General features: G+C 56.7%; 1 protein-coding gene across 1 annotated transcript; it reads left to right on the top strand.

Moving 5' to 3' along the window:
- The first annotated feature begins 166 nt into the window (after positions 1-166).
- On the top strand, positions 167-13,833 carry SLC6A7 (solute carrier family 6 member 7). Its single transcript, XM_054217841.1, has 14 exons — positions 167-341; positions 5,869-6,049; positions 6,134-6,265; positions 6,851-7,085; positions 7,595-7,733; positions 8,029-8,163; positions 8,867-8,970; positions 9,545-9,669; positions 10,071-10,183; positions 10,266-10,397; positions 10,754-10,853; positions 11,225-11,325; positions 11,527-11,694; positions 12,601-13,833. The coding sequence occupies exons 1-14, from the start codon at positions 309-311 to the stop codon at positions 12,811-12,813; spliced, it is 1,911 nt and encodes a 636-aa protein (XP_054073816.1). The 5' UTR covers positions 167-308; the 3' UTR covers positions 12,814-13,833.
- Positions 13,834-19,179: the final 5,346 nt, after the last annotated feature.

The raw sequence follows: 19,179 nt of genomic DNA, 5'->3' as shown, positions 1-19,179 counted from the left end.
CCGGACACCCCCCTGGCAGGGGTGCGTTTGACAGACAGCCCTTCTCCAGCCTGCCGAGAGCCGTCCCCTCCTCCTTCCCTGCTCAGCACGCAGCCATCCTCAACTCCAGGCAAACCTTTCCTCCAGCCCTGCTCCCCCTGTCCCCCCCCCCGCCGCCTCCCCCGGCCCCGCCAGCCCGGCCGGCAGGAAAGTGGCACCCCTCCTCGGCTGTCATCGCAGCGCCCGCTCCCCCTTCTCCCTCCCTACCGCCGGAGAAAGCGAGAGGAAAAAGTGTCGGAGCGGGGAGCGCATAGCAACAGGATTCTGGGATGAAGAAGATTCGGCAGCAGCATCTTCGGGAGGTGAGAGCCGGGATGAAGCGGGGGTGCCCCCCAGGGCTGGGAGCCGGGGAGCGGGGGGCACAGCATCCTCATCACCCCGTGATTCCCAGCCCGGGGACCCTCCGTGAGCCGCCGACAGACTTTTCCCCGGCAGGGATTGCAAACGGGGATAGTGTGCGTGCGTGAGGATGAAGCGGGATCGTGGGGAGAGGGATGGGGGTGTGTGGGGGGGTACATTTCGTAACGGCTGCTCCTGCCTCGCTGCAATTAGCGGGCCAGAGAGGCCCTGCGCTGCCGGCAGAGCTGCCTGCTGCCCGCTCCGGCTGGTGGGGGCTCTCTCCCATCCCTCCCCTGCGAGCGGGGGCTGCGGGCGAGGGTTCGTGTTGTGTCTGGGCGGGCGGCCGTGGGTGGGCACCGGGGGCAGAGCCGGCTCCCCGCGGCGGGGCTCTCCGGGGACGCTGCTGCCGCCACCCCGGGGACTGCCCGGTCCCGGGGGGTGCTGAGGGATTTCCCCCCCTCACCGGGATGGGCACAGGGAACCGGGCAGCTGCTTCTCCACCTGCAGCTGGGATTGCCTCCTCCTCCACAGGAATTAAAGGAGTCAGGGTAGTGCTGGACCCTGAAGCCCCCTGGCCCCCTTTGGCAGCTGGCAGAGCTAGAAACCCTTTTTATATCCTGCTGGAAACCTTTTATAATCCCGGCTTTCAGGTTTTTCTATCCTAGGCTCCCCTCCACAGCCACTTTGCCCTTACCAGGCTCTCTGGTCCCTGCCTCCCCCCATGCTGGGGACCAAGCCCCTTCTCATGCCCATCCCGCATGGGGACACGGTGGTGCAGGGTGGCAGAGGCTGGCGGCCACAGCTCCCTCATGGGGACACGCTGCTGCTGCTGGTGGGTCACCCCTTCCCAGAGCATGCCAGGCAGCCACCCAGTGCTGTGAGCCCCTGGGGCTCTGCCCTCTGCCAAGCCATGCCGCTAACCACGGGGCAGGGCGACCCCAACCTGTGCCAGCCTTCAGATGAATGATAACCCAGGAGAGTTTCATCCCTGCCGGAAAATTCCTACACTGGGACATGATTTAAAAAAGCCAGCAGCGGCCTGGTGAAAGCCAGCAGCTGTCTGATGGGCCTGGCAACCTCAGGGCTGCCTTTCTCCGCTGTTTGTTTGGAGGCATCACCCGGCTCTTGACTCTCCTCCTTTTTCCTACAAATTGCTTTTTCAGATGACTTTGTGACTTCAAGATCCATTAGAAGTTGTCTTTGTCCCTTCCAAAGGCTTTCTGAGACGCTTGAAAGAATTGCTCTGCTGCTGGTGATCCTGTTTAACATTTATTCAGGAATTCATTTAGTCCCACAGCGATCATCTGGAATAAAAAGCAGATGTCTCCAAGTTATTTTCCCCATTGCTGGTGATGCTCAGGGCCCTGCTGGCCTTGATTACCCAAAAATACTCTTGCTGAGCTCCCGATGGAGAACCTGGTGCTCGCAGCCACCCAGCACCTTGGGACCACCGTGTCCGATGCTGGCATCAGGCTTACTCAGAGCCATTGGTGGCCGATGGCATTTGCACAGCCCCAGCTGCAGCGCCTGCCCTGGGACCTCAACAGCCTCCTCTCCCTCTCCCTTTGATCCGCTTCCCATCAGTGAGCCGGGATTTTTAAGCCTTGTCACCAGACATGTTTTAGACATATGGAAATTCCTCTGTAATAGAGAAGATCTTTCTCAGGCTCTAAGGATTTCAGGATGGCTTTTGCATATTATAGTATTTCCAGAAGAGCTGAGTGGATGTTTTTTATTCGTTTGCTTGTTTGCTTTGGGGGGTTATTTGGTAGAAAGGGGCTTAAAGCCCAGGGAGGACAGTGGTGGGAGCCAGGGTTTGGGCTGCCCTTCCCCATACCCAGGCACGCTGCCAACCCTCATCCTCCTGCCTGAGCCTCTGCCCTCCTCTGCCTGCCACAAACCGCCTCAAACCTTCCTTTCCAAGGGTTTGGGGATGAAAAGCCATAAACATTTGCAGCTGTGCGTGCTCCCCGTGCTCTGGACATCGCTGTAATGAGTTTGCTTCAGCCTCAGCAACCTCCAGCCCCCAAACCAGCTCCAGCATCGCTTGCTCCCTCTTCTGGCATGTGCTGGGGGAAACCGGGGTTAGCGCAGCCCTTCAAGGGGCGCTTCCACACCATGGAGACGCTTTATTTGCTTCACTTTCTAAGAGATATTCCATTTCAATTAATTTGTAGGCTGGTTTGTGTTTTTTTTTTTCTTCTCGAAGAGATTAACGAGCAATTCGAACTAATCTGAAGTAGTGACTCACACGTTACAGACGCGCTGTGCTCGCACGCGGCTGGGATCCGCAGGGGAGAAATCTGGCGTCGGGTGACATTTCTCCCGACCGAAGGCTGTGGCCCACGAACAAAACACCGACAAAATAACCCCACAACGCCAGTTTGACTGGAGACAAAATAGGATGGAAGAGTAACTTTAATCTGGCTGGGTTTTTTCATGGATACAGCCGAGTTTTGCGCTGGTTTAAGTAAATAGGTTTACAGAAAATAATTAGCACAGGGCAATTTCCTTGTGGAAGCCAGCTCTTATCTTGGCAGAGACTAAAGTGCTTTTTTCTTCTCAGTGACCTTTGCTTTGCTGACTTCTTTGGGAGCATCTTCTGGTGAATAATGGGCAGTGATGCCGTGTTCAGAGAGGACGCGGTTGCCAAGGGAGCTCTTAGTCCCCGTCTGTTTATAACCGCGAGACGGGAGCCCAGTTTGAAAGATGGCAGTTGACGGTGGAAAGCACTAGAGCAATATCGTAGCACTGGAGCACTTCGGCTGCTGCCGAAAAAGAAAATTCCTGTTATGACAAAGGCTGAAAGGGAGCATTAATCCTATAAAAAGGGCAGGAATTGAGCCAGCGCGTGGGATTTCCAGCAGCCTGAAGGAGAGAGGTGTGCATTTCTCTGCTATTTGGGACAAAGCTGGGCTGGAATCCTTAAATACTGCATTTTGTGATTCATTTTAAGCCAGGCAAATAGGCCAGGCTTTCTGTGATTTTTCTGGAAAGGCTATGATTTGGGGCTTTTTGGGGTATTATAGTCATGGAGCAGCCTCCGTGTGTGTTTTCCAGCAGCATCCCTGGCCGGTTCCTCCCCAGCCTGCCCGATGGGGACTGCAATGTCACCGTCCTTGGGGTCTATCTGACTCCTGAGCACTCTCTGCTTTCTGCCCTGGGACCCCAAATTTAAACTGCAGAGCTCCAGCTAAAGATGTTAATAAGGGGGGCAGTCATCACTGAGACACAGGTGACAAACTACATCCCATGGCCTTTGAAGAGGGTGACCGGGATGGCGACCACGCCGTGTACAGTTTGGAAAAGGTCTGGTTGGTTCCTTTCTTTTGTTTTTGTTGCTTCTGTGTTGATTTCCATGCTACACCTGATGGATGGACACCTGCATTTCATGAGGTCATCAGCTCCAGGGATGCCCTCTTGCAGCTGTTTAGGATTCAGGCAGAGGTGCAGGAATCAGGCGAGAGGATTTAATGATCTCCCAGTGTCCCTCCTTGCTGTTTTCCTGTGATGCAAGCCTGGAAAGCGAGAGATCCCCAGACACTGTGATGGACTGGGAAGCGTTATTTTTTTGGGAAGGCCAAACTGTGACGGCCCCCCATAGGTCCTGTCCCCACCCGGCAGGGACCTTTGTGAATACAGGTTTTTAGCAGCTGAAACTTTTGGGAGGGATGTTGCAGAGCAGCCTGGCCATCGCCTGCAAACACGGGTTGGTGCGGGTCATGCCCGCTGTGTGAGCTGGGCTAATTAGCAGGCACGGCCACGGTTTGGAGAAGCTGCTAAGCCAGAGAGCTGTGTTCAATTGCAGCAGGAGGGCTGCCAGGTAGCAACGGTTTTATAGCAACAGTATTATATTTGGGTCGCATTTTGGCTTTTCAGCCTGTGTTTCTGAAGGTTTTTCTTCTTGGCTTTGTGATGATGACGTCCAGTGGGGATGGGCTTTTAATGGTGGCGTTTAGTGCGTTTCAGGTTGCCTTTGGGAAGAATTTGCCCCGGCTCGTCCTGTCCCTCGAGGCGTTTGCACTCCGGCTGGGGATGGGTTTGTCACCGTGCTGGGTGCCTTTGGCGAGAGCGTGCTGGCAGCCCCGGGGTGCCGGTGGCTGGAGAAGTGGGGCGCACCCTGCGAAGGGTGGGAGCATGCAGCCTTCGCCATCGGTAACGCAGCTCCGTGTCTCCATGGGAACCGGCAGCAGGAGCATCCTGTGGTCCGGCTGGAGAGGAGGAGGAGAAGAGGAGGTGGCTGCCACCTTCCCAGGTGGCTGCAGCAGGGAGCTCTGATCTCCCAGGGGACAGAGGTCTGCTGCTCATGGATGCAAGGGGATCCACACCTCGTTCTGCCTGACCCCTCCAAATCCAGGCCCCTCTCCCTCAGCCACATCCCATGGGCTCGTTCCCTGTAAGTGCAGGAACTCAGGGACATGGAGTTGGCTGCTTTTATCTTTTGAGAGCCCAGGAAGAAAGGAAGGTTCCCAAATGAGCTCCTCCTGCCCTGGTCCTGGTGCCTTGTCAGCAGGGACCCCAGCATCCTTCTGTCTCTGTGCCTCAAAAACCTGATATATCCCGGGGCAGGATCCTCATCCCACCCCTTTTCACTGCCCAGCCTTGCCGAGGGGATATCTGCGATGGGATCTCACCTGGCAGCTGCTGGCTGAGGCTTTCAGCTTTGGTGACTGCAGGTGAGATGGGATGTTTTCCCCAGTCTCCCGAGGCCAGGAGGTTGGGGAAATTCGGGTAGACCAAACATCTCACTGCAGACCTGATGTAAACGCACACACAAGCACCGAGGAGCCCTCCGCCCTGCCTAAATGTACCGCAGGACTCGCACCTCCCTCTTGCGGGAGGAAGGGAATGGGTTAATCCCCTGCCCGCTGAAGAGCTGCCTCTGCCTCTGATCCAGGGCAGATGAGGGAAGCTGGAAGGAGCTCTCTCAGCAGGGAAAACTGGGAGCAAGTCGCTAAATCCCCACAATGTAGGCTTTTGGCAGTTGAAAAAGGGTGAAAAATGCACGGAGCGTGTAATGGCAGGCGAGTGCCCGGCATGGCAGGGGCACATGGGGCTGGGGTGTTGTGCTCCCTGGAATGCCGGTGGTGACTCTTCCCCTGCTGTCTTCATGCCCATGCTCTGCAGGAGATCAGGAAAGTTTATCGTGGCCCCTTGCAAAGAATTATTGGGAAACTAGGGTTGCAAGATGGGTCTTGGCCTCCAAGGGTGAACTGGGACCATCCTGCCTTTGCCAGGGGAGTTCTGGCCGCGTGGGATTTCATTTATCCCATTCCCTTGAGCAGCAGCAGAGCAGGATGCCATCGGCTGGGGTGATGACAGAGCTGCTGGGACAGGGTGTCCCCAGGGGACAAATGTTTTGGGGGTCACAAATTCACACCTGAGATCTCAATGCTCCTTCCCTCTCTCCTGCTCTTCCCCCACCCATTTTTATTCCTTCCCTCGGCCCCCATCTGTCTGCCCCCTCCCATCCCCTGCTCTCTCCTTCAGCCGGTGACACCAGAGCTCCTGGTGAGTCCCAGCAGCCAGGACGGTGACCTGGGCTCTGAGTGCCCAGAAGACAGAGGGAACTGGACGGGACGGCTGGATTTCCTCCTCTCCTGCATCGGATACTGCGTGGGCCTCGGAAATGTCTGGAGGTTCCCCTACAGGGCTTACACAAATGGAGGAGGTACTCGAGCGTCGCTGAGCTGGGCTGGTGGGATGTGTCTCTGGAGAGATGTTACTTTTAGGGTGTTTTTCTTGCTTCTTGCAGGAGCGTTCCTGGTTCCTTACTTCATCATGCTGGCCATCTGCGGGATCCCCATCTTCTTCATGGAGCTGTCACTTGGCCAGTTCTCCAGCCTGGGGCCGCTCGCTGTCTGGAAGATAAGCCCTCTCTTTAAAGGTGCGTGAGTGAAGTCCAGAGCCTCTGCAGGGCCTCTGGAAGAGCTGCTTGATGAGGACATGGACCAGCAGCGTGGTCCTGTGGTCCTCACGGCTCTTGTTATAGAATCAAAGGTTAAATCCTGGGGGAAGGTGGAACAGACTGGACTTCTGGGTTAGCTGGTTTAGTAGCTGCAAGATATGTATGAGATCTATCAATCTTTAGAGGCTCTGGGTGTCATGACCAGTTCTAGAAATTGTATGAAAATTATTAAGCCAGCTAGTGTACAAAATACAGCATCAAAGCTAAGCAATGACTGTTAAAGACAAAGGTAAGAATAAAGCATTCAAAAAAAAAAGGTCAAATCAAATACTTTTACTCTCAACATTAAGTTGGGATAAAATTATCTGTATGATGCAATAGATCATCAATTCAGAGAAGCCATGTCCAGAGGGAATAATGGCAATAAGAGGCTCCCCCCACCACCAGGCGAACCTCTGACTGGTTAAACATTTGGCTGCTGAGATCCAGTGTCTGACCCTGGTTTTGGATATGCTCCGCTTCGGAGAGGTGGCTCACTTCTTCTTTACCCTCTCCTTCCTCCAGGCGTTGGCATGGGCACGATCCTCATCGTCTCCCTGGTGGCCATTTACTACAATATGATCATTGCTTACGTTCTCTTCTACCTCTTTGCATCCCTCACAAGCGACTTGCCCTGGCAGCGCTGCGGCAACTGGTGGAACACCGACCTGTGCCTGGACCACCACGTCATCAAGGCGGGGAATGCCACCTTCCCCGTCAACATCACCAACACCGTCAGCCCCAGCGAGGAGTACTGGAGGTAAAGAGGTCAGCCTGACCTGGCCATGAGGACATGGTTGGGATCCAACCAGGGAGAGCATGGGGATGGGATGAGGGTTGAAGGTTTGCACAGCTCGTGTCACGGTGGACACCCATGGTGGGCATTGTGGGTGCAGTGATGGGCTCTTGGGGTCAGCTGTGGGGGATATCTCACTTTAGCCATTGGGATCATGTCCCCGGGATGTGGGAGGTGTCCACGATCTAGCGCTGCTTTGCTGGCTTGGAGAAATGTTAGACTGAAATGCATCCCATGGCTGGACCGCTGGGAATTTGTTCCCAAGCTGCCAGGCATCCCTTCTGGGCTTTTTCATGCATGGTGGAGAAATCACACCAACCACTCCCCTGCCAGCGCCTTGTTGCTCTCTCATTGCTGGGATTTTCGACAAGGTTATTTTTTGCAGCAGAGGCATTGCTAGGTCGAGAGAGGGCCTTTGGAAGAAGGCAAGGGGTGCCCGTGGCCCCTCACTGCTGGTTCTTCTTTCTCCCTAGCCGGTACGTCCTGCACATCCAAGGGAGCTCTGGGATTGGGAATCCCGGGAGGATCCGCTGGAACCTGTGTCTGTGCCTGCTCCTTTCTTGGACTATCGTCTACCTGTGCATCCTAAAGGGAGTCAAATCCTCTGGCAAGGTAAGGGCTAGACAGTCTCTTTGGAGGAACCTACAGTGATGCCCACCAGTGCCTGCACATCTGGGAAAGGGAGACCCATAAACAACGTCATTTGGACACCACCCACTTCGGGGATGGCTTGCACAGCCAGACGCCAGCAGGGCTGACACCACTGTCCCTGCTGCATCCCAAGGACCCCAGCACTGCCGGGGGATGCCGGAGGATGCAGTGTTCCACCATGGGGACAGGGCTGGGGGGGAGCACTCGTGCTGTGCTCTTGCTCCCAGCTCTCCCAGCTGGCTCTGCTCTCCTGCAGGTCGTGTACTTCACCGCCACCTTCCCGTACCTCATCCTGGTGATGCTGCTCATTCGTGGCGTGACCCTGGAGGGGGCCTGGAAGGGAATCCAGTTTTACCTCACGCCCCAGTTTGATCACTTGCTGTCTTCCAAGGTGAGCAGGATCTTGTGCAGTTTGTTCAAGACACAAAAATGAACCTTCTCCTGCCACCTCCAGCATGTAGCAGAGATGGTTCCTTTACCTGGGTGCCTTTTCTGGATAAGCCCTGACACAAAATCCTCTCTCTTGGTTGCTCCCAGACCTTTCAGCAATCTGTCTTTGCTCCACTCCTTGTCTATAGTTGTCCCGGTTGTCCCATACTTTGTCCTGAGCCCAAACCATGACCGTATCACTCTTTCCACCTGGCCCAGCCCTGTGCCTGCATTTCTGGCTGTCTGTGCAGGGGATGGCATGCTCACCACCTCCCCTGGGTGCCAGGACCATGGGCAGGATTAACCCAGTCCCTGTGATGGGCTGGGAGGTGACGATGGGTGCCTGTGGTGGATTTGGCTGTTCTGGTTTTCTCAAGCAATCTCCGCGTGCAGAGCAGGGAGTTTCCTTGGGTCAACAGCGTCGGTAGCAGAGACCACCCAGTTTTACAAGTGCACTTAATGCCATGCTAGGCTGGCTCTAAAATGCTCCCTTCCACTAGCCAGCTGGCCCACTACGAGTGTTAGCAAGGAAAGGCAAAGACCCCGTCACTGGAGGGGTGGAGAAGATGTGCTGGAGGCTCTGGGGAAGCATATTTCCAACTCCCTCTTCCTCAGGGGGAGGTTTCCAACCCTCTGCTCTCCTCAGACCTGCTTCCTTCCCCCAGGTGTGGATCGAGGCAGCCCTGCAGATTTTCTACTCCCTTGGGGTAGGCTTTGGGGGCCTCCTCACCTTCGCCTCGTACAACACCTTCCATCAGAATATCTACAGGTGGGAGCCAGCTGCTGTCTCCTAAAATCATGGGTTGGGGGGAGCCATGAAAACCACAGCTGGTGGGTTCAAAGCCAGCAGAAGCATGTGGTGCAGCACGTGGTCACCCAGCACTGTTCCTTGCCTGAGCACCTTACAGGTACCTGGCAGGTTGCACAGGCTCGCGAGGGACACAGGAAGGGAAAAGTCTCCTAAGCATCAAGACACAGTGTCTGGTTCAGAAGTTTTGGGGTGCAAGTGCTGAAGGCTAAGGATATTTGAGGCTAGTTATGCATGTTTGTCCTGTCCCCAGTATCCGTTGCAGGTCACCAGCAGAGAGGAGAGTCCGGGTGTTGGACATTTGAGCTGATTCCCTCCACTGGGAAAAGCAAGCCGAGGAGGAACCCCACAAAATGACCCATGTCATTAGATATACACTCCTTTTGACTCTGGAAAGCACATGCCAAGAGAGGTCCTGGAGGAGAATCATACTGGGTCACCTTACTGTGGCACCTAGGGCTGGCAATGCCACCGTGCACTGGTGTGGGGTGGGAAGGAGTGGACATGTTCCGAGCATCTTCTTTCTCCTCTGTAGGGACACCTTCATAGTGACCCTGGGCAATGCCATCACCAGCATCCTGGCAGGGTTTGCCATCTTCTCCGTTTTGGGCTACATGTCCCAGGAGCTTGGGGTCCCTGTTAACCAGGTGGCAAAAGCAGGTGAGGCCAAATGAAGCTCCTATCTCCTTCACCCTCTGCCTGGGTGCACCGAGGAGCATCCCTTCCAGGATGGAAGGCATCCAAGGGTGTCAGCATGTGGGCTGGAGCTGTATGCTCAGCTGGCCAGGGGGAGGGAACAGGGGAGACTGGTTCCTGCTGTGCAAACCTTGAGCAGCATCAAATGATGCCTAATAAAGACCTGAGCAAGGACCAGGCTGGTTCTTCTGCACCTCTCCACCCTCTGCTGCAGGACCCCTCCTGCACAACTTGCAGGAGCCCCAGCAGATCCCTGCTGAGGTGCTCCTCTCCTCTCCCGCTCCTCTCCCTCTCCTCTCCCTCTCCTCCCCCACGCCCAGTGCTATCACCACCCTTTTCACCCTGCTGTCCTTTGCCTCCCCTAGGTCCTGGCCTGGCTTTCGTGGTGTACCCCCAGGCCATGACAATGCTCCCCCTTTCTCCATTCTGGTCTTTCCTGTTCTTCTTCATGCTGTTAACCTTGGGCCTGGACAGCCAGGTAAGGACGGAGCCCACCAAGCCAGCCGTGGTGCCCAGGAGGCCCAGGGGACTCAGGGGACCCTCTTCTCCTTTGTGTGCAGTTTGCTTTTATGGAGACCATCGTTACAGCAGTGACAGACGAATTTCCCTACTATCTGCGGCCAAAGAAAGCTTCGTTCTCAGCTGTCATCTGCATTGCTCTCTTCCTGATGGGGCTCATCCTCACAACAGAGGTAAGGGTGTGGGGCTGGGTGCATCGTGGGAACTAGGTAGGACCTCATTTTAGGGAGGGTTTAGAGCAGGGGCTAAGTTTGCAGAGGCACATGTATTTGCATCAGCTAACAAGGTGGAAGAGAGACAGTCGATGAGCCTGGGCTTCCTGGGGATGTGAGGTCCAAGAGGAGAGACACCATGTTATTCCTGTCCCTGCAACCAACCCCATAAGGAGAACAATGTCTCCTGAGGGTGCCTGACCACTCTCTTCCCCAATGCCCGCAAAGGGCTGAAGTGTCCCCAGAAGTGGGAAGATAAGGGCGTTTATTGGGGTGCTGGTCGCAGGGATGCTGGCCACTGTGCTTTGCCTCCACAGGGTGGGATGTACTGGCTGGTCCTGCTGGATGACTACAGCGCTGGCTTTGGTCTCATGGTGGTGGTGATCACTACCTGTCTCGTGGTGACACGTGTCTATGGTAAGGGTGTCTGTCCCCATAGGGGCATGGGGAAGGGTGGGCTGTCTGTATGAAGAGAGGGATTTAGAAGGAGTGGTGGGGGAGCCATCAGCCTTGCAATGGAACGTGAAACACCTCTGCTCCCACCACTTGTTTCTTCTTGGCCATCACTGGCTTCACCTCTCCAGAGATACTTGGGGTGCTGAGCCTGGTCCCTCAGACAGGACCAGCTGGGCCCACCTTCCTGCATCTCCCAGCTGGGAGGGGAGACACTTCTTTGCTGTAGAGGATGCAAACCACCACTTTTGGTCGGTGCAGGGCTGCCTGGTACAGGCACCTGGCTCTGGGGAGGGATCATGGCTTCTGAGTCCCTCTCCCTCTCTCTCCTCCAGGCATGAAAAGGTTCTGCCGAGATATCCACATGATGCTGGGCTTCAAACCAGGGCCCTACTTCAGAGCCTGCTGGATGATCCTGTCCCCGGCAACAATGATGGTAACTGCTCACTTGAGGTGTGGGATGGAGAGCTGCAGTGGTGCCAGTATCCCTGGATGACGTCCCCTTGCAAGAAGTTGCTCTGCTGACGTCTGGTGCCCCAGGGACCACTTTGGTTCTGCTGGGAGGTTTCTGGGCCTTTTTTGAGCATGAGACCTTCAGCGGGCTCTGGGCTGACCTCTCTTTCTTCCCATCCCCCAGGCTCTGCTGGTGTACAATATCGTCAAGTACCAGCCCTCCGAGTACGGCAGCTACCGCTTCCCTGCCTGGGCCGAGGTCTTGGGCATCCTCATGGGAGTCCTCTCCTGCCTGATGATTCCCGTGGGCATGGTGGTGGCTGTGCTCCGAGAAGAAGGGACGCTGTGGGAGGTAGGAGGTGCTGGGGCCCTGCATTGCTGGGAAGAACCCCAGAAATGTGCAGGGATGACCACAATCCCCTGCTGAGCCCGTATCCCGGAAATTTCTGCACCCTCTCTCCTGGAGGTGTGTGTCCCCGTCCCTCCTTGCTGCCCATGGGGTGTGAGAGACAGCGCGTCCCAGGGCATTTCCAGCAGCGTCCCTTCCTGCGATGCCAGGCAGGCACTGGGTCACGCTGCTTCCCAAGGGGCAGCCCTGTGAACATCCCTGTTATGCCTTGCCTGGCGGGGAAGTATATTGACCCTAGCTTGGGGCGGGCATGGACACGTGGGACTTTGCGCCCATTTTGCCGGAGCCATGACAGAGCAAGGAAGGCAGCTATTGGGCCGTGCAGGCAGCACAGGCAGGATCCCTCTGCTGAAAGGCTTTCCCCAGGGGCAGGTTATGGAGCTGCTGGCTGCTCACAGCCTTCCCAGCCCTGGATGCTCGCCCCAGGCTGTTAAAAGCAGAGGCAGCAGAGCTTGCTGCCCTCCCTAGGCAGCAGCTCAGCGGCTGGAGCCCTGGCTGGCTGTGATCTGTCTTAGCACAGCCATGGCCACGGTGGCATGGCCAGGAGCGCCCTTGGCTGAGGCTAACCCTTGCCCAGGTGGCTCTAACCCTGCACCGCAGGGTCATAGCCCTACACGAGCCCACAGCTCCCGCAAGCCCTCCCCACCAGTACCTGCAGACCACAATAACCTCCCCAGCCCACAGCACTTACACAGAGCTGCCATCCCAAAAAGCTTCAGGACAGGCTTCTGGCTCCATCCCATCCTCATGGGAGGCTCTTCCAGCCCCGCCGGGAGGGGTGGGTGAGCTGCCGGGAGGGGAGCAGAGAGGGTGCTGGTGCCCGTGCTCCCCCCACCTGTCCCCTCGCAGCGAGTCCAGCAAGCCAGCCGGCCCGCCATGGACTGGGGCCCGTCGCTGGAGGAGAACCGGACTGGCATGTACGTGGCGAGCCTGGCCGGCAGCCAGTCCCCCAAGCCGCTGATGGTCCACATGCGGAAATACGGGGGCATCACCAGCTATGAGAACACGGCCATTGAGGTGGACCGGGAGATCGAGGAGGAAGAGGAGGAGTCCATGATGTGAGGGGACCCGGCACCCGGTGGGCTGGGGGGGGCTCATCCCCCCAGTTTGCACAGGTCGCACTGCGGCACTTCAGGATGGCTTGGGGGGGGGTGTCTTTGGGGAGCTGCTGACCCTGCTGGCTTCCTCACCACCGCCCTGGCCCCACCAGGACGGAGCTGCTGCCCGGCCCGGTGCCCCCAAGATGTTTCTGTTCAGTGTGGCAAGCTGTGTGATGAGTCCGTGCGTTTGTGTGACAGTGTCTGGTGTGAGTGGCCGGGCTGTCCCCCTGCCACCCTCAGTCCCAGCCCTGCCCTGCCTGCGCAGGGATGCTCAGGATGCAGGGATGCTCGGGCTACAGGAGGTGGGGAGGAGAAGGAGGTCCCCTGCACTGGTCTGTTCTCTGCTCATGTGTATGTAACTCCGATAACCCATAAACACACGTGGCAAAGGGCTGTAATATCCTCCATGCCCTGAGGATGCTGTGTATCGGTGCGCTCTGCTCACACGGAGGTACTCCAGCAAAACCAGCGTGAATCAGTGGCCTGCTAAAGAAATCTGATCTAGTAAACGAGCAATTAAAGCACTTAAAAACAATTAGGGGGGGGAGAAAAAAAAAAAAAGAAAAAGCTTTTTGGACCTTTCCAAGCTTGTAGATCCCCCAGGGACCTCAGTGGGTCGGGGCAGCGCTTCCCCGCAGTGCCTGGCAGGGCTGGGGTGAGCTGAAGGAAGGGAAGGGGATGGGTGACCTGTTCCCCATGCGTTCAGGTCCCAGCTGGACCCCGTGTCTGTCCCCCGGGACTGTCCCCAGCCCTGGGCGCTGCTTTTCCCAGGGAAATGCGAAGGGCTGGGTTTTGGTGCCTGTGTGTGATTTTTGGGGTAACTCAGTCCAGGGCCCGTATCCCAGAGACCCCATCTCCTGCCGACACTGCTGGGGGTTGCTGGGGAGCTCCTGGACCGGGCTGTTTGTACCCGACGCTGCCAGTCCCCATCACCCCCGTGTCATGTGCGCCTTCCCCTGTGTGCCGTCAGCTCGCCATTAAAAAGCGGTGTGTGACACATCCTCTGCGTGGGTTATTTGGGGGGTTCTCAGCATGCAAGAAGGGCAAGTCCAGAGGGGCTTCCATGAATGCAGGGCACAGTCCTCCTGGGCTTTGTCCTGAAAATCCTTGTCCTGGTCAGGTAAAAGCAAAAAACCCAGGAAAATTAGGGTTTATGTCTGGAATATGCATGTGGCCCTGGTGCACTGGGTTATTAACCCCATGGGCCATGGCAGCCCTGGGTCCAGCTCCGTGGGCTGAGTTTCCAAGGTAAACGCTGGCACAAGGCTGCGGTTTTCCTTAACGGTTGGGGAGATTTAATTATTGCCTTTGCCCTTCTGAGAGCATAGAGCCAGCTCTGACACCCTCTCTCCCTGCCCACCCACCTCTCCATGTCCGGGGATGCTGAGCTCCCTTCCCAGCTGGCTCTGCCTTTCCTTTTCCCTGCAGGACCACCAACGGCTTTCCACCTCCTCCTTGCCTTCCCCCACCGTGGCTGCAGCCCATGGGGGTGATGGGGATCCCCCAGCCCCAGCTTCTCTGGGCAACTGGGGCTCTGGCAGCATGACAGGGCTGCAAAGCATCTTGGGCTGCTAGCCCCCGGGTTAATCATTAGAGGCCGGCCATAAAAGTGTCGCTGATGGAAAGTTCAAGCCATGGCGGCTGGGGAGCGGGGAGGGCCTGCCATAAACATTTATTGCCCCAATGAATCCCTCGCTCTAACCTTGACACTATTTACTGAGCAGAAGGCCTCAGGAGGTCACGGTGTTGCCCAGCCATCGCTGTGGGTGCTGGGTTGGTCCTGGGGGGGAGACACACAGGGGGTCTGCATGGTGTGATGGAGCAGGTGACAGGCTCAGGCATTTCACCGTGTCACTGCCGGACACAATGTGCCAGAGCAACCAGGACACCCTCCCATGGCACGGAGACGGAGGTGCCTTGGGCTGAGCAAGGTGCTCTGGTTTCTGCATGTCTCTGACCTTTTCCTACCCACATGGGGTCACGCCACATTCCCCAGATCCCCCCTGTAATTCCGGGATCCTCTGGGCTCTCTCTTGGCAGCTGCTGTCAATCAGGATGGCGTTGCAGAGCGATGGGAAGGACGGAGCAGAGACCACCAGAGATGTGGTGGGGAACAAAGCTGATGGCGGTGAGAGGAAACCAAGGGCGAAAGGTGCTGGGGCAGTGGCACAGCCGGAGGACATGTCCCCTGGGCCGTGTGTGGCTGTGCGTGGGGGACACGTGGGACTCGCTGGTGGCAGCACGTCCTGCTCCCCGCACCGGCGGTGCATCCGTACCCTGCACCGCAATGCGGCCTGCGGTCCCATGCCACCCTCCCCACGTCCCTGGAGACGGTGACCCCCCAACTCCACTCGTGATGCTTTGGCCTCCCAGCGTGTCCCGGTGCTCTCCCGGAGAGCCCAGGGCTTTCTCCCACGATTTGCGGAAGACCCTGCGGCACGGCCGGGTGGCGGTGGGTGGGCGGGGAGGGGTGGCCGGGGGACAGGGGCGGTCTCTGCCCCTCGCCCTGCCCGTCCCGGGCTGGGGTGACAGCGGTGACAGGAGCGGTCTGGTGCTGACACCTGCTGGGGCCGCGGCACATGGCAGGGCCGGGGCCGGGACGGGGGGGGACACCCCCGGCGAGCAGCGGGACCGCGGCTGGGAGGGGGGGTCTGCGGGGCAGGGACAGGGACTGTGGCATCCCGTCCCCAGCCCCCCAACAAGGGCACCAGGCTACCCCCATGGGCAAAGCCCGGCAGCTGCCCCCGGGACCCCCCCCCGCAAACCCCTCCTTGGGCTCGGTGGGGGGGGTTTCTGTGCCCCGCACCCTGCAGCACCAGCTCCCCCAAAACTCTTCTTGCTGCCAAGGGGACAAGGGTGACAGCTCGGTCCCCACCTCCCACCCAGTCCCGGGCAGCTCATGGGGGTCTCACAGATACCTGCAGCCCGCCCCCCCCCCCGCCCCGGGAGGCCTGTCCCTGGGAAAAGGGCCGGGTTGGGGTGAGCCAGGTCTGGGGGGGTGACATCAAGCTCTCCCGAAGCCCCAGGGATGCTGGTGGCCAGGGACAGGCAGCGCCCACGGTACCAGCATCCCAAGGTTTGATTCCAGGCTCGATGCTTTCGAGGACAGGAGCGCGGTGACAGAGGGACAAGGTGGTGGCAGACGGTCTGAGTCACTGCAGTGACGGAGAATCATCCGTTTCCATGCTCAGAAGTTGGTAGCTATTTATTGCACTTGAACACCAAGAATAAAACTGACACTCGCCCTCCCGCCCACACCCACCCCGCGCCCGGTCCCCCCCGCCGCCCTCCCCCAATAGAGCATCCGATTTGAGCAGTGATCATTCTGTTCACAGCCACAGGTTCCAAAAAAAAAAAAAAAAAAAAAAAAAAAAGAAAAGGAAAAAAAAAAAAAACAACGAAGGAAAAGAAAACAAAATCAATCCCTCCCCACCCACCCCACCCACCCCCAGCCCGCATCAAGCTCCCGCTGAATCCAACACGGTCACACTGCTCGACAGTTCGAGTGCACTTACAAAAAGATAAGAGAAAGGCTTCAGCTGCAACCGTACGGACTGACAGACACGAGGGGACAGGCAGCTACCCCTCCCCGGGGCCTGATTTTTTTTGTTACTTGACAAAGCTTGGTATACTCTGAATTATAATATATTTTTTTGTAACCATCTTAAATAAATATTTCCATAGAGATTTCCTGTATGTATATATATTTTTTATATATATATATAATATATAAGAGAGAGATATCTCATTTTTCTCTTAAACCACTGTTAACGTATTTTCCCTGCTTGTCCAAAAAAATGTTACAAAAGCCCTAAAACTGTGCAACAGTTAGAAAAAAGGGATAACAACCCAAAGAAGAAAGGGGCCGCTCAATATAGCTCCCTCCACCGCCCCCTCTCCCACTCCCTGTCGACCCGTGGGTGGGAAGGACATTCAGCCAAGGGGCAGGGAGCTGGTGGGTGGCCTTTGGGGGACAGATGGCAGAGGGGCCACCAGCCCCACCTCTGATGTTGCCACAGCCTGTTCGCATCTGGGTTTCCCTGTCTGGTATGGATGAGCTGGAATCTGTACCTTTGGAAATGGGTAATGGCAAGGTCTCTATCCTGCTATCAGGAGCATGGTGGTTGCACCAAGAGAGCAGTGTACACCACGAGATGTGACCTGCGGTGGGGAAGAAGGGTTAGCTCGGCTCCTGGGATGATCAGAGGAGACGGTTATGGGATCGTCTGCTGACACACATTCCTTGGTCCATGGGGCTATGTGGCTGTCCTCTCAAACACAGCCCTGCTGCTCGCTGGTCCTCCCCAGCGGTCCTGCCATGGGCTGCAGAGCAGACCGTGAGCTCAAAGTGGGGGCAGATGGCTGCTGCTGCCCGCTCCAACCTCTGGGGCTCCATCAACTCATGGAGGGCAAAGGGAGGGGAGGCAGGGTTGGGGTCAGATGGGGGTTTGGTGCCTGGCAGAGGGGGCATTTACTCAGGGGGGAAAGGCAGCTCTCCCAGCTGTGCCTGGTTGGGGTAAGGAGAGGAACACCTGCTCTTCCATCAAAGAGCAGAGGCCCAGGAGTGGCCTCTTCTTCTTCCAGAGCAGCCACACCGGCAAGACCTGAGAAATGATGACGTTGCAGCTGGACCCGGACCTTGGCAGCCAGAAAGGGAAAACAGGCGATTCCCAAGCCCACCGGCAGAGCTGGGAGCCTGAGACCACCGCAGCAAGTGCTTGTACTCAGATATCCCCTGTGGTCCGCAAGAGGTGGAAGAGATGATCAGTTTGGAGGACTTCTGAGTTTGGTTTGTCCCTGATGGCCAGGCAACAAGGTGGGTTGGGCTGTGTCTGTACCAGGAAACAAAATGTGACACAGCCTGATGGGGACAGGAGGTCCATCCCAACATCCCAACTAGGTGGCCTGGTCCATATTGCTTATTGGGAACATGCCCTGGACCTTGTCATCCCCAGAACCATGGTGGGATTGTTGGGGCGATGCCAGTTAGTATGTGTGAGGGACTGTGCCAACAGCTTAAAAGTACAGATGTAAGGGCAGCGTCCCTGGCTCTGTGAGTCAAAGAAGGATGGTGGCAGTTGGTGATTTATTTTACTTTTTTAGTTTTCCTGCAAGTTTAGGAGAAATCAGGAAACGTGAAGGAAGACAGAGACAGAAGCTGTTCACCATGGCTACTAAAAGAAAGGGTGGTGGTTTATCTGTGCTTGCTCAGAGATGCTCTGGGGATACAGGAACCTGCTCAGGAGAAGCAGGGCAAAGTGAGGAAGAGAAACCAGGCAGAACAGACCCCTAAAGTGCAGGTGCTTAATGCTGCCAACGTGGGCATGTTGGGAAGTTGGGTCTTCCTTGGTCAGGCTTCAGCTCGACTGGAAGACTAGAAAGGAGTTGAAACCCCAGACTCTGCTTCCCTTGGAAAGGATCATGAGCATTTTAGGTGTTGCAAGGACATCCAGCTGCCTCCAGAGGAACCTGTCTCTGGAGAGATGACAGTAGGGAAGCCTCAAAGAGGAAGAAACCACCTCCAAGAAGACAGCTCAAAGCCTCCCTGGAAACCAAGATGTTCCTCCCTAGCAGCGACTGCCCAAACTGGGCTCTCAGTGAAAAGAGATCGTACCTACCCCAGCATCTCATCTGTCATCCCCAGCAAACCCCACCACACCCCCTGTCCCAGGCCTTTCTCCAGCAGCGGCTGCTGGAGCAGCTTCACCCTCACAGACCATCCGAGGTCCACAGCTATCAGCAGCTCCAAAACCAGGCTGAAATCACATCTGCGCTACAGCTCCCATGCAGGGCCCTGCCGTGACCTCCCCCTTCCTCATCCGTCTCATACCGATCCCCAGAAATATTCCTGACACCCAGAGAGCCTGGGCACCAGGAGGTGGATGAGACACTCACCATGGCTGGCTTCAGAGCCAGCTCCGGAGAGGGAGAGAGAGAACTGTGAAAGAGCTGAGTCCTTCCTTTAAAAATGAAAAAAAATTCAGCACTACGTGACTACAGGAAGAAAAACAGATCTGTAAAAACACCCAAACTCTACTTTAAAAGCTAATCCTCTCCCTGCCATGGATTTCCCTGCTTTGGGGCCATCTCTTGCAAGCCAACGCAGCTCCACGGTCAAACAGCACAGGTCCACCAAGGGCACGGGGATGCGCATTGGCACCCACGGAGAACCTGTCTGATTTGCCCCCCAAAAAGGCATTTCCTACACACATCGCCAGCAAGCAACCATCGCACTGCCGGCACAGCGGGACAGACCAAAACACCTCTCAGGGCCTGTTCATGCCCCAGCAGTTTGGATTTCTACCCCTCCGTCCAGTGGGAAAATATT

Source organism: Rissa tridactyla, chromosome 11, assembly GCF_028500815.1.
Source record: "Rissa tridactyla isolate bRisTri1 chromosome 11, bRisTri1.patW.cur.20221130, whole genome shotgun sequence".
NCBI lineage: Eukaryota > Metazoa > Chordata > Aves > Charadriiformes > Laridae > Rissa > Rissa tridactyla.
Note: the sequence above shows the minus strand (reverse complement) of the source record. Positions and strands in the feature narration are given on the sequence as shown.

What these genes read in the sequence shown, in the direction of transcription:
- SLC6A7 (XM_054217841.1), top strand. Translation starts at nt 309, where the DNA reads ATGAAGAAGATTCGGCAGCAGCATCTTCGGGAG. An exon ending in TTCCATCAGAATATCTACAG is followed by an intron (nt 8,971 to 9,544) that starts GTGGGAGCCAGC and finishes TCTCCTCTGTAG; the next exon opens with GGACACCTTCATAGTGACCC. An exon ending in TAACCAGGTGGCAAAAGCAG is followed by an intron (nt 9,670 to 10,070) that starts GTGAGGCCAAAT and finishes TGCCTCCCCTAG; the next exon opens with GTCCTGGCCTGGCTTTCGTG.